A 23,977-nucleotide genomic window follows, 5' to 3' on the forward strand; every position below is an offset into this window, starting at 1 on the left:
ATATATATATATTGTCCTTGCATTCTTTCTTGTGTGACACCCCTGAATGAAAGGCTCATTATATATATATATATATATATATATATATATATATATATATATATATATATATATATATATACATATATATATATATATATATATATATATATATATATATACACATATACATATATATATATATATATATATACAAACAATCAAAATATAAATGAAAGCCAAAAGCACATTTTTAGTCACACATTTTAGCCATCCACATACCATTTTTAGCCATCCACCGCGGTAAAAATAAACCAGTCGCATTTCAAAGTCGTACGCGAAATGACCGCCAGGTGGCGCAAAGGGACATTTAGCAAAACGTAAGTGGGGCTAATGTCTATTAACAGTAGCCTAAGGATGAAATACTACAAGTTATGGTAATTTCCAAATAAGCCTACAACAAATTGTTGGTCATACAGATAAGATATAATCTTTTAAAACTGTAAAAGGTTAAAGTAGGCCTACACTCACAGGCTAAAGACAAAACGTTTTCTCGCTCATGTGAGAATCAAACGTTTGGTTATTTCTCAGTAACAAAATTCATAGCCGAGCGGTAGAACTGATGGTTCATCATCAAGATGACACAGGTTCAAATCCCGCACAAACATGGTCTGCTGTATATTTTATATTTATTATTGCAGAGAGATTTGTCTAGCTCTAAAACTCTGTTACACCATACAGTTTTGTTTTATATAGGCTATATATATTTTTTTATTTATTTATTCCAGGCTCTCACGCCACCCCCCCGATTTCTCACGCTGAAGTGTCAACCCGGTCGGTCAAATTCCTGAAAGATATAGTTTATCTATAGATCTACCTGTTGAGCCACTCGTGATCGACTAGTTACCGTAAATTAGTTAAAATATCCCGTAATCTATCTAGAGCGAGCGTGCATGCGAGACAGATATTGTGCTCCAAACCGTGCGCGCGCATGGCAGAGAGGTCTGTTCCCTACAACCTAGAGTTTTTAAAAACATGGTTTTAAGTAAAGTGTGATTTGCCAGGGGGGACTGGGATTTCCTTCTGGTCTAAACATCCCTACTTCTGCTGAATTATTTTAATCCCCACACCCCTCCCTCCACAGCTAATCAATGCTATAGGCTACTTCACCAATATCAAATATATAAAATAGAGATATGCAACAGGCACGTTTAAACGAAAAACAATAAAATCAAAACCAGCGTTTCAGTTGTTCATTAGTTCCAGTGGCCTTAATGCATGCACGGCTTTTCAAAATTTCACAAAGCGTGTTGAGATTATTTTGAATGAAATATTGAAGTTTATAATTAAGTGTTTTGGCACACCACGCCGAGTGACCCTATGCATTTTTCTAAAGTCGGGTTTTATTCTGGCATCGTGAGTTAGTGTTCGACAAACGCGGCGGCGCGTTCATTTAGATTAATTTATTTATCTCATTATTACAGCTAAAATAACTTAATAGGCGACTCCGTAATTTTTTGGTCATACAGATAAGAGTAGAGTAGCTTACATCGTTCAAAACTGTAAACTTGTATTCATATTAGGCTAACGACAAAAACAGTATATCTGTCCTCTCTGTCTCCGGGAACTGCGCGTCACAAAAATGAACCGAAAGCCACTTCAGCTCAGTCACGATAAGAAATCGGCTATGTCTAAAGCCTTTAAATGTCTAAATATTTAGGCTAATAAATGTTATCTGATTATGTAGGCTAATCCATATGAAAACGAGAGGTACAGAGGATCTACTCAAACATGCGCTTCCCAATGAGAAAATGACAAGACATGGGTGAAAATCTCGCTCTAATTAAATGTAGGCTAAATCGCCCTGAATTAAAATGTAAAAACATAATAATGTATTTGTCGAAATGTTGCGATATTGTTTCATTTAAGTTCATAATTATTCTATAAATGTTATTTAATTTAGCAGCATTACCACGAAGCACCGTGTTTCGATATTTATTTGAATAATACAAAATAAAATAAAAACTTAATTCACAAATTGCATGCCTGGTTGTAAGGATCCAAAGATCCCTGTAGACTTTAATATTAAGTGACAACAAATTCACAAGCGTTTTTTCAGATTATATTTAGTTTTGCTTGGAAAAAGCTGCCCCAAACCAGTTTTATTTCATCAATTATTGAAATAATGAAATATTTAGTAATAAACTTTTATGACAGAAATATCACTAGGCTACATGTAACTTAAATCATTTAATTCCTTCATTATCAACACTGTCTAGAATGGCGATTTAAGTGTGAATTGCGACTTCTCTTTGTGTTAAGTCAGCCTCAGACTCCGATAGCCTGTGGGGGGTTGGAGGGACAGTTGCTGGACAAAGGTGTTAATGTTCCTCTTTCATATGGAGAGTGTCGGATAGCCAGCCTGATGAGCAGGCAAAATTATTGTAAGGATAAATCTGTGTCCAAATGTAGGCCCCATATCTTATTAAATTATAAATATTGTAGTTTATTTATTGTAGCCTATTTAAAGTTTTTTTTTCACACAAAATTTCAATTGAAGTTATTGTAAGGTGAATTCAACAAGGCATGCTGTGTCTTTGAAGCAACAATTAAAGGTTAAATAATTTTTTCGTGATTTGTATGGCTGACACGCAGCGACATATACAGTATTATCAGCTGTATGATGTGTTTTTACCCTGAAATGATTAATTTCGAGAGAGAGACCCGCGCGCGCAGCGAGGGAGACTAAATAAACTTGTTAAAAAGAGATCCAGCGCGAGAGAGGCAAAGAGAAACGCATGTTTTTAATTTAATTATGTTTCTTTGGACAATTTTCGTTTTGTAGGCCTACTGTTTTAATTGTTTAATTTAGCTGTAATTTCTTTGGCAATACAAATTTAAAATGTCGCAAGAATAAGATTAGCCTAGTGTTTCTTATTTTGCATCGCAAAAGAAATAAACTCTAAACAAGATGCAACCCTGTTTTAAATTAAACAATTTAAACCTTGAAATGTTCGAACTTGGTTTCAAACTTAAGTAATTTTAGTGTTCTTTTACATTACACAATAATTTAGCAGACTAAAGACGAGCTTCTTCATTTTCATTTTCTGATCGGCTGACAATCTTCATCAGTTTTTGTCGTTTGTGCAGCGGCTGCGGTTCTACAGGAATGTAGCAAATTTATGTTGTAATGATAATCAAACAAAACTCTTGACTTTAAATAAGTAAACAGATATAAACAGTTACCTATTTAAGCATCAAGGTGGGAAAATATAAACGTAGGACAACATCGGTTAACAACATCTATGCTACATTGAGATTCGATCTCGGGTCTGTTGAAGCTCCTCGAAGCTCGTGTCGTTGCGTTGATCACTGAGCTATCGTCTGTACGCTGTTAAAGTTGTAAAGCCTCGTTCATGTAGCCTAAATGTTTTTATTGCAATGTTTTATGTTGAAATGTTTTCATTATTTATTCAATTACATTTCAGTAGCCTAATTTCAGTATTGTGATTATGAATTATTTTAACTACGTTTCACTTGTTGAATTCTTCTGCTACCAGCTTTCAATCGCTCTGAATCAGCGCGGTGCGGCAGCAGATTACGCATTAGAGAGAATAAACCGGAATAAACGAACACTTTTCAGAGTCTATGATTGTAGCGCCTCTTAGCGGTAAAAGGCAGCAAATACACCACACATTTTACCGCCGCGGTGGAACAGCTGATGTGGGCGTTGTCATGGCTTGCCTCGACATTTGCGTTTGAATAGCGCGCGTCGTCCGTGGGCGTGTCAGATTAACGCGTAATGAAGTGTAATGAGCTGGGGGAAAAAATACTGACAGCACTCTCTTTTCATACAGATTGCATAAACTGAGAATATTTGTTTTTTATATAAATTACTTCATTTAAAAGAAGAGAATTCAAGCTTCATAAAGAAAAACCTCTCGTGCCTGTGTGACAAGTAATCGCGGAGTTACAGTTAATCTTAGGACGCGTTTCAGAATGGACTTCACTGACAGAGAGAACGCAAAACTCGCATCATGTTTGTTTTTCTTTATTTGGTGAAAAGCACAACACTTTGTTTTTATTGTGAGTATCCACAAAAAAAATAGAAACTTAACAGGATCTAATGATGTACAACACTTATATGTAAGATCAAAATTAACAGAGTAATTTGAGTCTCTTTTGCACTGATAAGGAAAAAAGTGAGCTGGTATCGCCGGCGAGACCGCCGACCCCAGAGAGTTAAGGGGGAATTTTTTTTTATTTAAAGGTAAATATAACAAGTCTAGAACATGACAATGAGGTATATTTTACATGAACAAAAATGTCCCGAGTTCTATTTGTTTATATTTTTAATTGGACCAGAGCTAACATGATCCGTTGTATTTTTATTACCTACTGTTATCAAAGATTAAAATATACTGTAACATAAAAGCACTTAAAAGTATCAAATTGGAGGATAGAGTGTCAGTAATGTATAATAATAAGATTAAACATTCAATTTTCAGTTAAAGGCATTTCATTATTGAATTCAGAGATGCCATTGTCTGTTTAGTTTAATTATCTGTGTAATCAAATTGATTATAATCGCTAATGAAGGCAAATTGCAGAATTAAATAATAATTTTTGAATAAAGTTAAATAGGCACAAGCTAATTTACATTTGACCACAGTTACAATATTTACTTGTCTAAGATTCCTCAGTCAGATTATGTTAACTTTAAGAAAACGGTGAAAAAACTAGACAACACAGACTCATATCAACAACAATACCAGGCCATCTTGGTTAATGTTTCAGAAAAGTTAAAATGAGAAGAGTTACAGTAGCTGCGTCCCAATGTGCATACTATCCATCCTAAATAGTATGTGACATTAGTAATTTTCAATACTATTTAGGGCATAGTATGCACATTGGGACGCAGCTAGTGTTTCCTTTAGAATTTTAATTAGCAGTGGGGGCAGGTCTGTCCAAACAACAAACACCCCTGATGCTGAGCATATGCTGCTAAATTTTACCCCTGGAGCCTGTTCCTTAAGTCTGTTTTCACCTCTAAAATAATTGTAAAAAATGACTGATGTGAGGGATATTGATATAGTCAAACAATCTTTTGGGTGCCCGCAGCCCGCTCGCAGTGTGTATAGCGCGTGTCCGCGCTATTCTCCGACATGCCTGCTCGCGGTGTGTTTTTAATGCGTGTCCGCGCTATTCTCCGACATGCCTGCTCGCGGTGTGTTTTTAATGCGTGTCCGCGCTATTCTCCGACATGCCTGCTCGCGGTGTGTTTTTAATGCGTGTCCGCGCTATTCTCCGACATGCCTGCTCGCGGTGTGTTTTTAATGCGTGTCCGCGCTATTCTCCGACATGCCTGCTCGCGGTGTGTTTTTAATGCGTGTCCGCGCTATTCTCCGACATGCTCGCTCGCGGTGTGTTTTTAATGCGTGGGCGCGCTATTCTCCGACATGCCTGCTCGCGGTGTGTTTTTAATGCGTGTCCGCGCTATTCTCCGACATGCCTGCTCGCGGTGTGTTTTTAATGCGTGTCCGCGCTATTCTCCGACATGCCTGCTCGCGGTGTGTTTTTAATGCGTGTCCGCGCTATTCTCCGACATGCTCGCTCGCGGTGTGTTTTTAATGCGTGTCCGCGCTATTCTCCGACATGCCTGCTCGCGGTGTGTTTTTAATGCGTGTCCGCGCTATTCTCCGACATGCCTGCTCGCGGTGTGTTTTTAATGCGTGTCCGCGCTATTCTCCGACATGCCTGCTCGCGGTGTGTTTTTAATGCGTGGGCGCGCTATTCTCCGACATGCCTGCTCGCGGTGTGTTTTTAATGCGTGTCCGCGCTATTCTCCGACATGCCTGCTCGCGGTGTGTTTTTAATGCGTGTCCGCGCTATTCTCCGACATGCTCGCTCGCGGTGTGTTTTTAATGCGTGTCCGCGCTATTCTCCGACATGCTCGCTCGCGGTGTGTTTTTAATGCGTGGGCGCGCTATTCTCCGACATGCTCGCTCGCGGTGTGTTTTTAATGCGTGTCCGCGCTATTCTCCGACATGCCTGCTCGCGGTGTGTTTTTAATGCGTGTCCGCGCTATTCTCCGACATGCTCGCTCGCGGTGTGTTTTTAATGCGTGGGCGCGCTATTCTCCGACATGCCTGCTCGCGGTGTGTTTTTAATGCGTGTCCGCGCTATTCTCCGACATGCCTGCTCGCGGTGTGTTTTTAATGCGTGTCCGCGCTATTCTCCGACATGCCTGCTCGCGGTGTGTTTTTAATGCGTGTCCGTGCTATTCTCCGACATGCCTGCTCGCGGTGTGTTTTTAATGCGTGTCCGCGCTATTCTCCGACATGCCTGCTCGCGGTGTGTTTTTAATGCGTGTCCGCGCTATTCTCCGACATGCCTGCTCGCGGTGTGTTTTTAATGCGTGTCCGCGCTATTCTCCGACATGCTCGCTCGCGGTGTGTTTTTAATGCGTGGGCGCGCTATTCTCCGACATGCCTGCTCGCGGTGTGTTTTTAATGCGTGTCCGCGCTATTCTCCGACATGCTCGCTCGCGGTGTGTTTTTAATGCGTGGGCGCGCTATTCTCCGACATGCCTGCTCGCGGTGTGTTTTTAATGCGTGTCCGCGCTATTCTCCGGCATGCTCGCTCGCGGTGTGTTTTTAATGCGTGTCCGCGCTATTCTCCGACATGCTCGCTCGCGGTGTGTTTTTAATGCGTGTCCGCGCTATTCTCCGACATGCTCGCTCGCGGTGTGTTTTTAATGCGTGTCCGCGCTATTCTCCGACATGCCTGCTCGCGGTGTGTTTTTAATGCGTGTCCGCGCTATTCTCCGACATGCCCGCTCGCGGTGTTCTTTATCAGTCAACCAAAGCCGGTCGCGGGGGCGCCGCCCTCGGCATCTTTCCATTAACTTCACTTTTGCCAGAGCGAATGAGACGAGTGCGTCACGTGTGGTGTTTGTCAACGCGCCTTTGGAGAGAAGTGAAAGTGACCGCTCGGCTAGTATCGATACTTCGGGAAATTAGTATTGGTACTGTTCAGATATTTCAGTATCGATATTTATTGAAATATCGATATTTTTGACAACACTAATATATATATATATATATATAAATTGCTTTTAATTTATTTAGAATATAGTTAACAATATAATCCAAATATAAATGAAAGTCAAAAGCACATTTTGAGTACACAGTCATACCTGGAAACAAATCCTGTTCAAATAGGCTATATGGGCCATTCAAGAGAATTGGTTCAAAGTTAGAGTTGGAAATATTTAGAATTTTATTTATTTTTTATCTTGAAAAAATGCATGTAAACTGTATAATATCCAAGGTAAATATTACTACTAATTGTGCAGTTAATTCCAGGGCCGGTTCTAGACATTTGGAGGCCCTAGGCAAAATGTATGTTGGAGGCCCTCCGCTATGCCCTCCACCTTAAGTTTCAGAATTCACACTAACATCAAATTAAATATTAAGTAAAGATTATGCGTATTTGGCATGCTGTCCAGGGGAGGGCTCCAGGCTCTGAATTTTGGACAGATTTACACAGTATTACATTGGATTGCATTGTATTTTGGATTGTGTTGTTTACATCCAATAAGAGATTATTAAAATCAAAGTGAGGAGATGGGGGCTGGAGGGATGCTGATAAACTGTCAATGAACAGACGTGAGTCTGCAGTATATATACCTCTTATCTCGTTGATTATCTGAATGTGCACCCCCCGAACTTTGTTAATGAAACATAATTTAATAAAAAAGAAACAAATATTGAAACAAATATGATTCATAACCATTTTATTTATACAAAATCTGTTATCAGTATTTTTATATTTTTACTTAAATGTGCATTTTAATTTAACTTTAATTAAGAAAAAATCATCTGAAAAGTCATCTGGACCAGCACTTATTATTCTTATTCCATGGCCACCTACAGAGGCACTCTTCTGCTTTTTTTTTAAGCAAACTCATCAATAACTACTTCATAAGAAATCTGCTGTGCGAGTTCTCTGTTAATACTGATTAAAGCAAGTCCACTAAGCCGTTCCTGAGTCATTGTGGAGCGCAGGTAATTTTTTACAAGCTTCAGTTTTGAGAAACTTCTCTCGGCAGCTGCTACGGTTACTGGCAGGGTAACTGCAATTCTGAGAGCAATCCAGAGGTTTGGAAATATCTCCTGCAGTTGCTTCTGGTGAAGAAATTTCAGAAGTTCCAGGGCTGTGTTTTTTTATGGTAATGGTGGAAGGTTGAGGATCTCTTCTGCCATTTCAATTCCAGAGATATCTGCATGTCCTTCCTTGATGAGTGCCTTCTCAATGTCTTCACAGTGTTTCTTCACTGTACCTCTTGACATGGTTGCAACATCATTAAAATTCAAAAGGATACCAAACGTGTCCCTAACATTTTCCATGGTCTGAAATCTCTCCTCAAGAGAATTAAGTGCTACATCCACAACTGTGTTAAAAAATGTCACTTCCAGGTTTCGCAGTGCGTCAGTCAGAGGCTCATCAGCAGCCTCATAAGAGAACTGCTTCCTGGTGTTACGTAGTCTCTTCTGTTTGAGAACTGCCTCTATGTTAATTTCTTCACATAGATCCTTTGCAGTTGCTTGTGCTGCAGCAAAGCCAGAGGCCCTATACTGTGAGAGTGCTGCTTTGGTGGACGTAATCAAGTTTGAAGCAACATCCAGTTGCATAGAGGATGACTGGAAAAGCTTATTGACCTGGTTGACAAGTGTCAGAATGTCACACCACACAACTGAACAAATCAAAAAGTGATAAGAGCCCAATTCTTCAGCAAAAGCTTGGGCCTCCACTTTAGAAACGGGGTCAGACAAACTCTGCCGTACCTTCTACAAGTGCTTCCCTGATTTGGGCAACCTGGAACCTGACAGCCTGAACACTTTGCAATCGGCTCTCCCACCTTGTGTCACTCCATGATTTAAGAGTGAGATCCACATATTTTTTTCAAAATAGACCATCTCTGAGTGGATCCTGAAAAAAAGCTGAATAGTTTCTGCAGGTGTCCAAAGAATCCAATGGCATCCTTTGAAGCTCTTGCAGCGTCTGCCAGAACCAGGTTCAACGTATGTGCCCCGCATGGGACAAACAGGGCTCTTGGGTTCTTTTCCAGCAGCCTGGCTTGTACACCTTGCTTCTTGCCCTTCATATTCGAACCATTGTCATATGACTGACCTCGACAATCCATGAAGTCAATCTGCAGGTCCTTCAGCCTGTTTAGGATTACCGAAGACAGATTCTCTCCAGTTGTCTCTTCCACAACCAAGAATCCCAGAAAATATTATTTTATTTCTGGCTCTGGCTGTAGTTCCACAATGCGTAGAATGATAGACATCTGTTCCAGGTGGCTAATGTCTGGTGTACAATCAAGGATGATAGAAAAGTACTTTGCAGTGTGGATTTTTGCAACAATTTCTTTGGTCAGTTGACTACTCATCAGATTCAGTAGCTCATTTTTTATGTCTTTCCCCAAGTAGTGTGTGTGTCTACTTCCATTTTTGATTTTAGCCAAGTGCTCCTGCATGACTGGATCAAACTTTGCCAGGAGCTCCACTTCCTTTAGAAAATGACCATTATCAGAAACATTGAGTTTGTCTGTGGATCCCCTAAATCCAAGATTCCTCTCAGCAAGAGACTGTATAATTGTTAACAGTCTTGTGAGAACATTCCGTCACCACTGTCTTTCTTCCTCCAAAAGGGTCATCTGTCTCTGGTCTATGGTTTGACCTGTTGTAGACCGCAATTCTAATTCCCTCCACTTCTGCATGGTGCTAATATGATCAGAACTGTTCTCATGACTGCGCAGGATGGTGTGGATGTTCTTCCAGTCTTTCAATCCTCCTTTAACCCTCTGGGGTCTGAGGTGTTTTGGGGCCCTTGAGATGTTTTGACATGCCCTGACATTTGTGCTTTTTTCAGCTACTTAAATCATACCATTTGCCAACATATAAATTTGCTGTATTGAGCACAAACTCTGCTACAATAATATGTGAGCAAAATGGATGTACATGTTTGCATTTTATATAAAAAAAATATTATGCGTGGTTAGTACGTTTTGGAGAAAAAATGTCACCGCAATAAGGCCATTTAACACATACTGAATAGTTGTCCACAAGACTTTTGAGTTACTATTCTTGTAGGCTAGAATTTTTACTTCAAAATGAAGTGAAAATCATTCTGACCACTCTTTCACAAACAACAATATAATTATTTAAATTTCTTACGTCAGTTTTTGGTCAGCACTGCTGTATGCGTGGGAGTGTGAATGGCCATGAATATTAATGTGATTTACACCTGGGTGGGGAGACTAAAGACTCTCCCCCAATGGCCCATCAAGGTGCTTTGACGCAGCCTGAACTAAGAATGATTCACTGATGAATAAAAAGTTAAAAAGAACAGCATTTATTCAAAATAGAAATCTTTCCTAAGAACGTAAAGACTTAAAAGTCATTACTATCACTTAACACAACCTTTCAAAAAAACAAACATAAAAAGAGCAAACTTGTTTTTTATATATATATAAAAAAAGTGGACTGCCTGTTGCTTGCCTGCTTGTTTGCCTTGGCTCTCTTCGGAACTGGTGGATGGACATGTTCATTGTCACATCTGTTATAAAAAAGAAAAAAAGCATGAGCATGCTGATAACACAATCAAATAAACTGTATTATTTTCATTATCAATCACTAATTGCCATGGATATTTTTTTTTGTGTAATTTCACACAAGAATAGGTAGCCTACATTATGACGATGTAAACACAATTAGGCTAAATTTCATCTGTAAAATATTACATCTGTGCACTTACTCAGTATGATTCTCGATCGCACTGAGAACTATACGACACCTGCGTGTCCCTCTGCTGGGACACCTGCGTGACACCTGCGTGCTGGCGAAGGAGAGCATGATGCAAACACATTCCTAAAAAAAAAAAACTGTTAGCATACATTATCCAAAGTAAACTGATGGACAATTAATGGGTATGGATGCACAATGTATGTATATATCTGTTGATGGGCCATGGGACGGAGAAATATCTGTTGATGGGCCATACAGACCGCACGCATTTAGTGATAGGACTACACGCAATGAACGGATCGTTCGCAAACGACACATCACTACATTTCAAACATTTACACCTGTGTTCAGTTATTTACGCATGATATAGTGTCATAGGCTGACCAAAACTAAACATTTAATTATATAAAAAATATATTGTATTTAGACCTCTTTTACCGGAGCCTGAAATATATTTCTCGTTATATAACCTAAGCAGTTATTCGCAAACAAAATAGGCTACATTACGCATAAGGCACTATTTTAGCATAAGTAGTGTCATAGGCTAACCAAAACTCAACATTTTTATATAAAAAATATATTGTATTTAGACAGTATCACATATTTTACCGGAGGCTGAAATATATTTCACTAAATCAATAGGCTATACCTAAACATGCAGTTATTCGCAAACAAAATACATAACACATAAGGCAGTATTTTAGCATGATAATCAGTGTCATAAGCTAATCAAAACTATATATGTAATATACAAATATGTTTAGAGAGTAATATCACATTTTAAAAGTTTACACGAGCGAATGTTAGGGATATTGTGAGGCAATCTTTTCTGTAAGATGTCAAAAGCTAGGCAAAATATAGTCTGAAAATTAATTTGAGCTCTATACGATCAGAAAAGAAATTATAAAACACTAAACAACTTACTACGAACTTGTAGGCCTATCCTTGGCGTGGGATCAATTCATTCTTCAAAATGCAGCCATTCCTCGTCCGAGTTATAGGCTAATCTTCCTCAGAGGAAAAGTGAATTCTTCCTCGCTGTCCAGAATCATCTGAAGGGCCTCTTTGTCGGAGTACCGTGCCATCCTCAAAACGCAATGAATCCATCAGTAAAGAAACTTCGTGTTTTTATGCCATTGATCGCTGGGCGTTTGCTATGCATAACGTTAGATCACCTATTTACCATGTGAAAAGCGCTAGGGGCGTGGCGGCCTCGGCTCATTAAAAATAATGAAGAGTGAACGAAAAAACTGTACCTCTCCTTGGTTTCAAACGGATTACATAAACTGGAAATATTTATTTATTTTATAAATTACTTCATTTATAAGAAGAGAATACAAGCTTTAAAAAGACACATGTCTCGTATCTCTGTGACAAGTATTGACTTAGTTACAGTTCATTTTTCGGACGCGTTTCAGAATGGACTTCACTGACAGAGAGAACGCAGAACGCGCATCTTGTTTATTTTTCTTTATTTGGCGAAAAGCACAACACTTTGTTTTTTTTTTGTGAGGTTCCACTAAAAAAAATACAAACTTAACAGGATCGAATGATGTATAACACTTATATGTAAGATCAAAATCAACAGAGTAATTTGAGTCTCTTTTGCACTGATAAGGAAACAAGTGAGCTGGTATCGCCGGCGATACCGCCGACCCCAGAGGGTTAATAGCTGATATCATCATCATATGATCATGTTATGTTATGTAAGGACATAAGATCATCAGATCTTAAACAGATTCTTAAATTTGTAATCCCACAATATCTACACTGCCTTTGTGACAAGGTTCAAGTTCAAGTTGGGAAGAAGGACAGGGTCGGTGAATCAATGTAAAAGACTTTTATTCAAAACTCAAAAATGTGTTCAGCACAATTAAATAACTCCAAATAATTCAGAAGATCAGGATTGAGAATGGTCACGCTCCGTCTTTCCAGGTCTGGCCACAGCTTTTTATCCAGTCTCTCCACACCAGTAACTATATTTGTGGTCCAGGGTCACATATATTGTTTTATGATTTTCAAGAGCACTTTTCCAAATTTAATACCGTAACTGTAACATTAGAGTTGTTATAACTGTGTGCTGGACTTGATACTTATTTAAAAAAAATGGTATTTTATAGGAATTGTGATATAACTGAAGTTCGTTTTGTTTCTGTAATTTGTGTTTTTAGCTGTGGCCATTGAAAAGTCCATTTAAAAAATAATATGCAGTCACTTTATTTTCATGTCTTAACGATTTGTTTTTATTTGCATGTATAGGTTCTGAAAATGAGTTATAACAGAGTTGAGAAGCTTGGCAAGAACACATTTAGAGGCCTGGACAATCTTTTACGTCTTCATATGGACCATAATCACATTACGTTCATCCACCCAGAAAGTTTTTATGGATTGAAAATGCTGCAGTTGATCAACCTTGAGGGAAACCTACTCCAACAGCTTCATCCAGATACATTTATATCACTGCAGTTCAGCCAGATTTTTAAATGGTCATCTCTCAAGACCATTTACTTGTCAGACAATGCTTTAACCACATTGCCTGCAACTATATTTGCTGGCTGCTACAATATTGAGAATCTCTTCCTTAGTGGAAACCCCTGGTCATGTGATTGTCGGATGGGTTGGCTTGTCCAGTGGATAGAGAAACACCCAGGTGAGATTGGTCTATATTGAACTTTTTTAAAGTGCCCCAATTATGTTGTTTTTTCGAATATTCCCTTTCCTTTCATGCAGTGTGTAATATAGCTGTATGTGAATATAAACGTTCTGCAAAGTTGTAAAGTCGCAAGTGCACGAAAAGTAAAGTTATTGTCTCCCAAAAGAAAGAATCGACTCTGAACCGCCTAAATGAGTCGTTTGTATTTCGAATCATGCTGCGTGACGGTTCTACGTCACTAGAAAATACATCTGCATAATGCCCACCTATGTTGTACATTGTCCGCCCGCAAACAACCTGACCAGCCCTCAAACGTCATTTTACTGATGACTGCTTCACAAATCTCTGAGTTCAACGCGGGATTCGCAAAACACTTGCCCTTGAAAGATGGGTCAGTACCCAATTTATTTGGACCAGCTTGCTCCTCAGAATCACAACCTGTAAGAATGAATAATTATTGATGTATATATATTTTCTACCGGGTGTTCAAAATACATAGATTTGTGTTTTATATTGTGTACGTTTCCGGCTAACCGGCTAACTCACGTTATTACTGTCTAACTGAAATAACTTTAATCAGTTGTGGGCCACTATTACCTAAAACTGTGTCTATTAATGCAGATTATCAGTTGTTCTTACTACTTTGAGTAAAGATAAAGGATGGAGCAAGATTTGTTTTACAAACGTTTGTTTCATTAGTCATTCACATTAGTGCTGGGCTAACGTATGCACCGTTATCAATACAGTTCCCGCATGTGCACCGCAATAAATTAGAAATATAAACATTGGTTTGTTAATGGACATTCTCTTGTTAATGCTGATGGTGAGGAATTACAGTTGAAACATCTCATAATGTACCTCAAAATGAATACCTCATCACTGAGGAATGTCCTGCTTGAGTCGTCCTTGCGATGGAGGATCGGGTTGAATAACTAGTTCTTCCAATGTTTCATCGTCGGACTCGTGCTCAAATTGATATCAACGTCATCGTTAGTGTCTTTACAGTGTGTACAATCGCTGAGCTTTTGGACGCCTCCAGAAGGAGCTGAAGTACAGTTATGGTAATGGGCATTTAGCTTCCAAAATATGAGCTGTACGCGGTTGACCGATCACAACAGACTGGGCCATTTGACCAATCAGCAGCTCATTCATCCGTCGAGTCGTTTGAGAATCATTGAAAAAAATGTGGTGATGTGCAATGTATATTATGATAAAATAAAAAAACAAGTTTTTGACCTTTGATGCATGTAACCCTGTTGTAGGAGACCACCAAAACAAAATTAGGAGCCTTTAAAACTGCATAATAGGGGTACTTTAAAAAGCAAGAAAAACACAAGTGTAAAAAATCAGGAACTGGACTTTTTTCAATAAATAAAATTGCATTTATTTATTTATATATATACATATGCATATACATATAATGAGAATTCATTTTGGTTTTGCAGGTGTTCTAAAATGCAAAAGAGACAGGAAGTTTATAAAAGAACAGTGTCCCATCTGTGAATTCCCAATTTCCTCCAGAGGAAGCAGCATTGCGCATTTGCAAAGTGAAAGCTACACATGCACCAGACCATGGATTCATCCTCATTTAAAACAGAGGAATTTTACCTTGGGTGATGGTGACTATACCTTAGTCTCTCCTAAGGATTTTGTTGCACCCATTGGGACTTTGGAAATGAACATCACAGATCAATTCCACAATGATGCTAGGATAGCATGTGTTGTGCAGAGACCTACAGGAATGGAAAACTTTACTGCAACCTTTCGACAGAATGGCAAAGATTTAACTGCCCTGAGTGCAATTGTTTCTACATCGCTGATCTGCAACATTGATTATGATAATATACGCAAGATTTGGAACATTTTGGCTACCTATAGCGATTCCCCGATGAGACTTGAGCGAGGATTATTACTTTCTTTTAAACCAGATACAGTTTACACATACAAACAACTACTACCCACTGCAGATGATATTTTTACAGAAATTGAAGCAAAAATCAAAGCCAATCCTGAATGGTTAATGCAAGGTACAGTCCTGCTACAGCTGGACCGTGTTAAAACAACATTCCCGACCCTTACTATGAAGTATTTATCCAATGTTCAAATAGATGTTGACAGCAGTAAGGATAGTAGAGTCCAGTATAGCTGGGCAATGATAAGAAGGGACAACCAGACCAGAACTGAACAAATAGTCCTTGCTGGTAGTGTGACTGAATTGAATTGCCAGACTGTTGGGGATCCTAAACCCATTGTTGAATGGATTCTACCAGATGGAAGTAAATTACGTGCACCATACAACAGTGAGGATCAAAGGATCGTAGTAACTTATGAAGGAAGGCTTACTTTAAAATCGGTTGAAATCTCAGATACAGGTGTCTATCAGTGCATTACAACTAACTACCAGGAAGCAGATGTTCTTGCCTTCAGGGTAACTGTGCTTCCCCTGGATCCTGAAGAAGAAGAGATTAATGGTATCAGAGTCTCACATACCCTTGGTCAGAACCTACTTCTTGATTGTACATCAGCCAGTAATCCACAGGCTTCCATTCAGTGGATACTTCCCGACCACACAGTTTTAGACAAATCCTATGGAAACAGAGAGCTCTACAAAAATGGGACTTTGGTAATACATGGACTGACATCCAGAGACACAGGGTTTTACAGATGTTTAGCTGGAAATTTTCTAGGAGCAGATATGATAGTTTCTCAAGTAACTATTCTTGATGATTTGTCAAATGGCACGATGCCAACTTATGTAAAGGAATCTGATGATCATGTTGTACAAATTATTGATGATAGCCAGAAACTTGGAAGTAGGTATCTCTCACAAAGGGTTAGTGAGGAGTCAAGGAGCATTACCTCAGGGAGACCATACAATTGGCTAGAGTCCAGATTCCATAAGGTTCCCACTGTTAGAATAGGGAATAGAGGGAACTCTAGAAGAGTCTTTAATAAAAAGTACAAGAAAGAAGGTGCCACTTTCATCGATAATTCTCAAATTAAAGGAGGAACTAAAAAGACGGTCAGTTTAGATGTGTCTAAAACACTTAAAGAATCCTCTGATGACAATTACACAACCTCAGGGGATGGTATATCTGAAGATGAATTTATTGTAATGACAACTACTCAAACACTTGAGCATAAACCAGTTAGCACCATTACAACCACAGATATTAAAATCTCAGCGACTTACAAAACTGTCAACAGTGCTTTCATTGAAGTAATATCTAATAAAACTAGAAACATCTTAAGAGCAAAAGAAAAAACTAATTTGGTTGCAGCAACATCAGACACTCTGACTCAGACACCTGCCTCCCCGATTACAGCCAGTTACACTTTGAGTAATTATGGGACTCAAAAAGATGAGACAACCCTGAATACAACCAAGTCAGATTATATGTTAAGTCATATTGATGGTAAAACCCTAATATATGAGAGAGCAACAAATAGACCCTTAGGGAAACTCATTACTCTCAAACCTTTTCTGACAGAAGTTACAGAGCTTCTGTTCTCTGGGGACTCAGAAGATGTTACTTCTAGAGCTACACCACTTTACAACTTCCAGGGCCCAAATGTCACCTATTTTGAACCAAAGAGTCAGGCCATATTAACAGCAGTCACCACAACCGAGGAAGACAGAGAAAAGATCACATTTCAGACCACTCAAAGAATCAAGTCAGAGCTCCTTCCTGGGTCCACCATCATTTCCAAACACCAGATCCAAATTGTTCCATCCAAAAGGATGCAATCAGGAAAGAGACGTAAATTTAATGGCAGACGTAGGATCGTTCGGCCCAGCAAAATTACAGACATACAATCTTTACTTGATAAATTTAAACATCTTTCTATAAACAAGGAATACAATCTCACATTTTCACACACTGTGGACAAAATTACAAATTGTGGCTATGGGAAAAGGGTTACATCTGGAGTGTCTACAGATAAATGCACAACATCAGTGGATCAAAGCCTGGTCAACCCTACATCTAGGCATCACATGCCAACGTCCTCTTTTAGAATGACAGAAAAGCCTGCCATGGCAACTGATTTGTCAGTCTCTGGAAAGACTTACACTGTCACTGATTCACAAATGGACACCATTTCTGTAGAGTCCAGTGATTATAAAAGTTATTTCAATACAATAGAGAAAGAACTAACTTTCACAACTACAACAACATCCCCATACATGATGTCTTCTAAAATTACACATGGGAAGATTCCATGGCATAGACCATTTGGACAAAAGGGGGAACTGAAAGAAACCCTCAGAAAGCATCAAAACCCATTCACGTTGTCCACTAATGAGGAGCAGATGACCTCAGCATCCAAAGTAGAAACTTACAAGGAAATAACTGCAGTACCTACTACAGAACTGCATCCTACACATATTATAGCCTCTCCTCCAGCGACAAGACACAATATCAATACTCCAGAGACATCATTTGATGACTCATCAGGTTCTTCCTCTTTTACAGAAACACTTTTCTCTGACAATATTGTAACACCATCTACAACACCTGAGTTTTTCAGTTTTCCAGCCTTCCATGAGCTGTCCACAACCACAGAGTCAATACGGGTTTCTCACACTCTAGCAGTCCCACCAACAATGAGGACTGCATTAAAGCAAAACACTGGTCAGAATAACTTATCAGGTTCTCAAACTGGATTGTGGGGAAACCAAAAGCCTGGTTATCACAGACGAGGCTCCAGAGGGAGAAAGCCCATAAAAAAAGCAACCACAAAACCTCCAATTATCAAAGTGACTAAAACCGCTGACAAATTGACCACAACCAGAGTGAACACAAATATGAGGAATGCCCCAGAAAGAGGTTGGAGATATACCACACAGAGCACCACGATCAGAGTTCAGCCAACCACACATGAACAGAAATACAAGGATTGTTTAGAATGTCCTAAGCCAAATACCTCTGGTATTCCTCTGAGCAGAACAGTTACTTCAGACACAATGACTGATTCAACTGCCAACATGTTCACTCCATTTCCATACAGCAGTAGTACTGAAAATGCACATGATAACACAAGGCATGATACCTCCTCTATTAGGGATATTACCTCCAAGCCAAGGATTAATGGTGGAAAAGCTGCCAGTTTTACTGTTCTGTCAAACTCTGATGCGTTCCTCCCCTGCAAGGCCACTGGCAACCCTGAGCCCATCATCAGCTGGAACCGATTCTCTTCTACCACAGGTACAAAATTAAAACCACAAAGCCTACCCTGACAGGATATTTTTTAAAGGATTCTATTGTTATACCATGTACATTTTCATATTTATTATTTTGACATTTTGGTATGTCTTAAGTCACAACATAAAATAAAAAAAGGCTTTTTATGTTTGTCGATCATTTTTTGTCTCCTTTATATCATCAGGTAATATGTTGACCATCAAGGGGAAAATGGGTAAATTTGAAGTTTTGAAGAATGGAACATTGCTCATCCAAAGAACAAACATTAAAGACCATGGACAGTACATATGTTTTGCCCAGAACGAGTATGGTTCTGACAAGCTTGTAGTTACATTGTCAGTTGTGGCCTATCCCACCCGGATATTGGAGAAAAAGATGAGAGAAATCAAGGTTCTTGCTGGGAAAACTGTACACATGGATTGCAGGACAGAAGGCAGACCAGTGCCCACTGTGTCATGGATTCTACCTAACCACACTGAAGTTAAAGGTCTGAACACTGAGCATGACAGAATAACAGTAACCACAATGGGGACACTAACCATTCAAAAGGTGTCGGTTTTAGATCGTGGACATTATAAGTGTATTGCAAGTAATCCAGCTGGTACTGCCACTGCCACTGTCCATCTTCATGTGGTAGCAGCACCGCCAGTAATACTGGAAGAGAAGCGACAGCTGGTGAAAGCTGATACTGGGCAGAATCTCTTTTTTCCATGTACCACTTATGGTGACCCGCAACCCACAACACACTGGATTTTACATGATGGCAGGATAATATGGCCTCTAACTTCCTCACACAGCAAAGTTTCAGTTTTTGTAAATGGTACACTTTACCTCAGGAACGTAGAAATAACTGAAAGTGGAAAATATGAGTGTATTGCAACAAGCTCTAATGGATCAGAACGGCGTGTTGTCACACTTTCTGTGAAGACAACAGAAACTACCCCTCAGATCATTGAGACATCACAAAGGCGAAATGATGTCATATATGGTGATCTTCTTCATCTGAACTGCTCTGCAGTTGGGAATCCAAAACCTCAAATTATTTGGAGGCTTCCTTCCAAGGCTCTTGTGGATCAATCGCACAGGTAGACTATAACAGACTTTATCATTAAAAACAATTGTTTGATTGCAAAAACAAAGCTGAAGTTTGTAATGTTTTAAATGCAAAATGCTCTTTCCTATCTCTGAATGGATAAGTTTACATGCAACCAAATAATCCGTTAGTAATCGGATTGACGGCTCAATCGGACTGAAAAGCCTTCATGTGGACACCTTAATCAATTCGAGCTTGATCCAAATGAAATTTCGATTGGATTGGAAGGGGTGGTTTATTCCTTTTCTAATCCGATCGAGGGGACATGTAAACACTTTCCGAAACTGGAAAGGACTGCGCATGTTCAATGATGTAGAAATGGCTTAATGACATATGACACACGGAACACGCTGCAATTGTTAAATAAAATGTCATAAATGACTGTCGTGTTATTCTAAAATTATCCTACCACTCATCATCTGTGAAGTGGAGCAGAACTATGTCCTATCAGTCCTCACTTCATACTGTCACCGTTTCAGTTTTATTTTATTTGTCACGTTTCTTCTTTGTTCAGATTCCTGCCACTCATTTGTCTCCTTGGCTACCGTTATCATTTGTTCATATGTGTATGTGATTAATTATCCTCATTTGTGTTCCTTAAGTTGTTCCTTCACCTGCACTACTTGTCCAGTATTGTTTGTGTGTAGACACAGTTACGTTGCCTTCTCGCATTTGTTCTCTGAGTTTTTTGTTTTTAATTAAAGAACCTTTTGTTTGTAGAAACCTGTTTGAACCCTTTTCAACATCTTCATTTGAACCTGATGGAAAGAAGCGTAAATGGATGGAGAAGCATAGTTTACTGTAAAGCTACGTCTTAGTTTTGCTTATCTTGGCGAAAGCCGAGTACAAATCAGCATGAAGTTTAACATCTACTCTCGTGTAATGGAAATCATGATCATAACACATACTCTCATCCACAGACACTTTATTTTGGGTGCGGGAAGGGGTGTTTTTATTGATAAATATTAAGTCTGCTTTTTTTTTAAAAAAGGAAAAGAGGCAATGTAGGAGAATAGTATGCGCAAACAGCGGGAAACTCTGTATATTTGTGCAGTGTGCGCATGTCAAAAAAATGAATCAATCAGAATTAATTAATTCCGATTGAAACGTGCATGTAAACATAGCCACTGAAAGAGATTCCTCAAAACCTTTGAGTTTTCTTCTTATTTGTGAGTACTGGACAATGATTTTTTTTATGCAATGACAATTATTCATTTTATTTTATGTTTTGCATAACTGATTTAACCCTGGAATTAACGATTAGATTGCATCTTAATTAGGATAAAATAATGAAATATGAGCATACAAATGGATATCCTATATCAACAATTCTGTAAATGTTCTCAAACAAAATTCATGATGTAAACATGCATTTAAAAATATCACATTCTCATTTCAGAATGGGCAGTCGTATCAAAGTCCTGGAAAATGGTACCCTCATCATTGAATCGGTCAATGAAAAAGATGCTGGGGACTTCCTTTGTGTTGCACGCAACAAAGTTGGGGATGATGCACAGCTAATAAGTGTGTCAGTTTCTATGAAGCCAGCTCGGATTGATCCAAACATCTTTAGTAGGAAGCAAGTGCCTTATGGCAATGACCTAAAAGTGGACTGTATGGCTGCTGGTGTCCCCATGCCAGAGATATCTTGGGGACTTCCTGATGGTACCTTGGTGAATGGTGCCCTGCAAGCAGATGGAACAGAAGGGGATCAGTTCAAACGGTACATATTGTTTAATAATGGAACACTGTACCTGAATAAAGTGGGTACTGATGAGGAAGGTGACTATACCTGTTATGCTGAAAACAAACTGGGTAAGGACAAAATGCATGTTCACATAAGTGTGGTAACTGCAGTGCCTCGCATTGAACGCCCTAAGCTCTCCTATGCCAAAGTGAAGCCTGGTGGAAACGTTCTATTTGACTGTAAGGCTATAGGTGAGCCCAAGCCAAAGGTCCTTTGGATGCTCCCTTCCAAAGACATGATTGCTGCATCTAATGAGCGTTATTTAGTGCATGCTAATGGTTCCCTTGATATACGAAATGTTAAATTAGTTGATTCTGGAGAGTATATCTGCATGGCTCGGAATGCTGCAGGTGAGGACAATAAAGTATACAAGCTGGATATTGATGGTAACCCACCCATCATCAATGGCTTCAAACAAAATAAAACTGTGATGAAAGATACAGCGATCAAACATACTAGAAAACTAATAGACTGCAAGGCTGAAGGGAATCCAGCACCAAAGATCACATGGATCATGCCTGACAATATATTTCTTACTGCTCCATATTATGGTAGCAGGATTAATGTCCATCACAATGGTACACTAGAGATCCGTAATGTTCGGCCGTCAGATACAGCAGAATTTATTTGTATGGCTCAGAATAATGGAGGTGAAGCAGTCATGGTGGTTCAACTGGAAGTGACCGACAAGCTCAGGAGGCCCATTTTTAAGAACCCATTTAATGAGAGAGTGGTGACTCGGGTCGGGAGAACTGCAATGCTAAACTGTTCTGCTGATGGGCAACCCACACCTGAGATCATATGGACACTACCCAATAGAACTCGGTTCAGTGGAGAACCTGGGTTTGAGGGCTCACGGTATCATCTGGGTAAGGATGGCATGTTTGTTATTTATAACTCCAGCATAGAGGACACTGGTAAATACCGCTGTGCTGCAAAAAACAAAATGGGCTATATTGAGAAGCTGGTTGTTTTTGAGGTGATTCAACAGCCTTATATTCTAACACGGCCAAAGGGGGTTATCCAAGGTATTTCTGGAGAGACCCTCTTCCTACATTGCCTGACAGATGAAATCCAGCCTAGTGTTTCATGGACCACACCAGGAGGTTTTGTTCTTGCACGTCCACAGGTCAGTGGACGCTACCATTTAATGGACAATGGGACATTTGTTATACATGATACAACCATGAATGATCGTGGGAATTATGTGTGCCGAGCAAAGAATGATGCTGGTGAGGCAGTTCTTGCTGTGCCTGTCATAATTATTGCATATCCACCCCGGATCACTAATGGGCCACCACCAACTATGAGAGGAGTGGCTGGAGTTCCTGTTCATCTTAAATGCATTGCTAATGGAATACCTATACCAGAGATAACCTGGGAGCTGCCAGATGGGTCTGTTCTTTCTACGACTGGAAAGGAACGACCTGTAGGCAGTGAACTTCTCCATGCACAAGGGACACTTATCATTCGAAATCCCACAAGAGCACATTCTGGTAATTACAAGTGTATAGCCTTTAATTACCTGGGCAGACATACTAGAACAACATACATAACAATAATATAAGTAGGGTCATGACTTCATGACTTTACCACTATGACTATTCAAAAGGAATAGCCTGCCAGGTCGTGTGAAGGTAGACAAAACATGGGTAATTATGCTGTATGGGAGGAAAACAAAGAACTGTGAGGATTCCATTCTATAATATATATTACTTTCATATTGAATTATTAAAATGTAATTTTATATGTCATGAACATGTAGAGTATATCAGAGTGAATGTAACTAAACTAAAATAAAAGTATAAAAGTAAATGATTACGCTTTTTATTGAAAGTTTGCAGTATTGTAACTCTGATGCCATTTGGTACAATTTTATTGGGACGTGTATTCATATGCCAATAAGTGTTACAATATAACAATGTTTTTTTTCTGTGTGGTTTTAGTGTTATTGTTGACAAGATTTTTAAGCATGCCTTACTGTGGTTGTGGAACATATTTGTGAAAATTACAAGCTTCTTTTCACAGCTTTGAGGTTTATTTACAATGGGAGCTCAACATGCAATGCTCCTATTACCCTTCTGTGAAGAGTCCTGGGGTCAAACAGCCAAGCTCGTCACAGAAAAATGTGTATGATGGCCCTCTTGGGTTAGCTTGAACTGCTTTCCTTTTGACTAATATTTTTTCTTCATTTCTGTAGATTAATTTGTTCTGCCAAGTAGTGTTGAGTTGAAACTTAATGAATGAGTTTTCCTCTCTTGCTTTTAAGTTTAGAAACATTTATAAAGTTTGTGTTCTCACAAAAAGGTTCAGTTATGTAAAACAGATGGATGCGTGCACACACACACACACACACACACACACACACGATGAGAATGATTCCAAGAGCAGGAATGAAGCCCAAACTCTGGTGTAAACTAAAGGCTCTCCAGGTTTTCCTCTCCCCAAGTAACATTCCATGGCTTCCCACTTTCCAACCTTTGCTTA

General features: G+C 39.2%; 1 protein-coding gene across 1 annotated transcript in view; it reads left to right on the plus strand.

The window, feature by feature from the left end:
* igsf10 (immunoglobulin superfamily, member 10) overlaps nucleotides 1–23,197 on the plus strand; it is a 56,729-nt gene extending 33,532 nt beyond the window's left edge. The window contains exons 3-6 of the mRNA XM_056267989.1: nucleotides 13,053–13,443; nucleotides 14,892–18,653; nucleotides 18,835–19,735; nucleotides 21,143–23,197. Coding sequence (XP_056123964.1) covers nucleotides 13,053–13,443; nucleotides 14,892–18,653; nucleotides 18,835–19,735; nucleotides 21,143–23,057 — 6,969 coding nt within the window. The 3' untranslated portion in view covers nucleotides 23,058–23,197. The remainder of the gene's footprint in view (nucleotides 1–13,052; nucleotides 13,444–14,891; nucleotides 18,654–18,834; nucleotides 19,736–21,142) is intronic.
* The last annotated feature ends 780 nt before the right edge of the window (nucleotides 23,198–23,977 follow it).

The sequence above is a fragment of the Rhinichthys klamathensis genome, unplaced genomic scaffold (assembly GCF_029890125.1).
Source record: "Rhinichthys klamathensis goyatoka isolate OS25496 unplaced genomic scaffold, OSU_Roscu_1.1 h1tg000267l_1, whole genome shotgun sequence".
Classification (NCBI taxonomy): domain Eukaryota; kingdom Metazoa; phylum Chordata; class Actinopteri; order Cypriniformes; family Leuciscidae; genus Rhinichthys; species Rhinichthys klamathensis.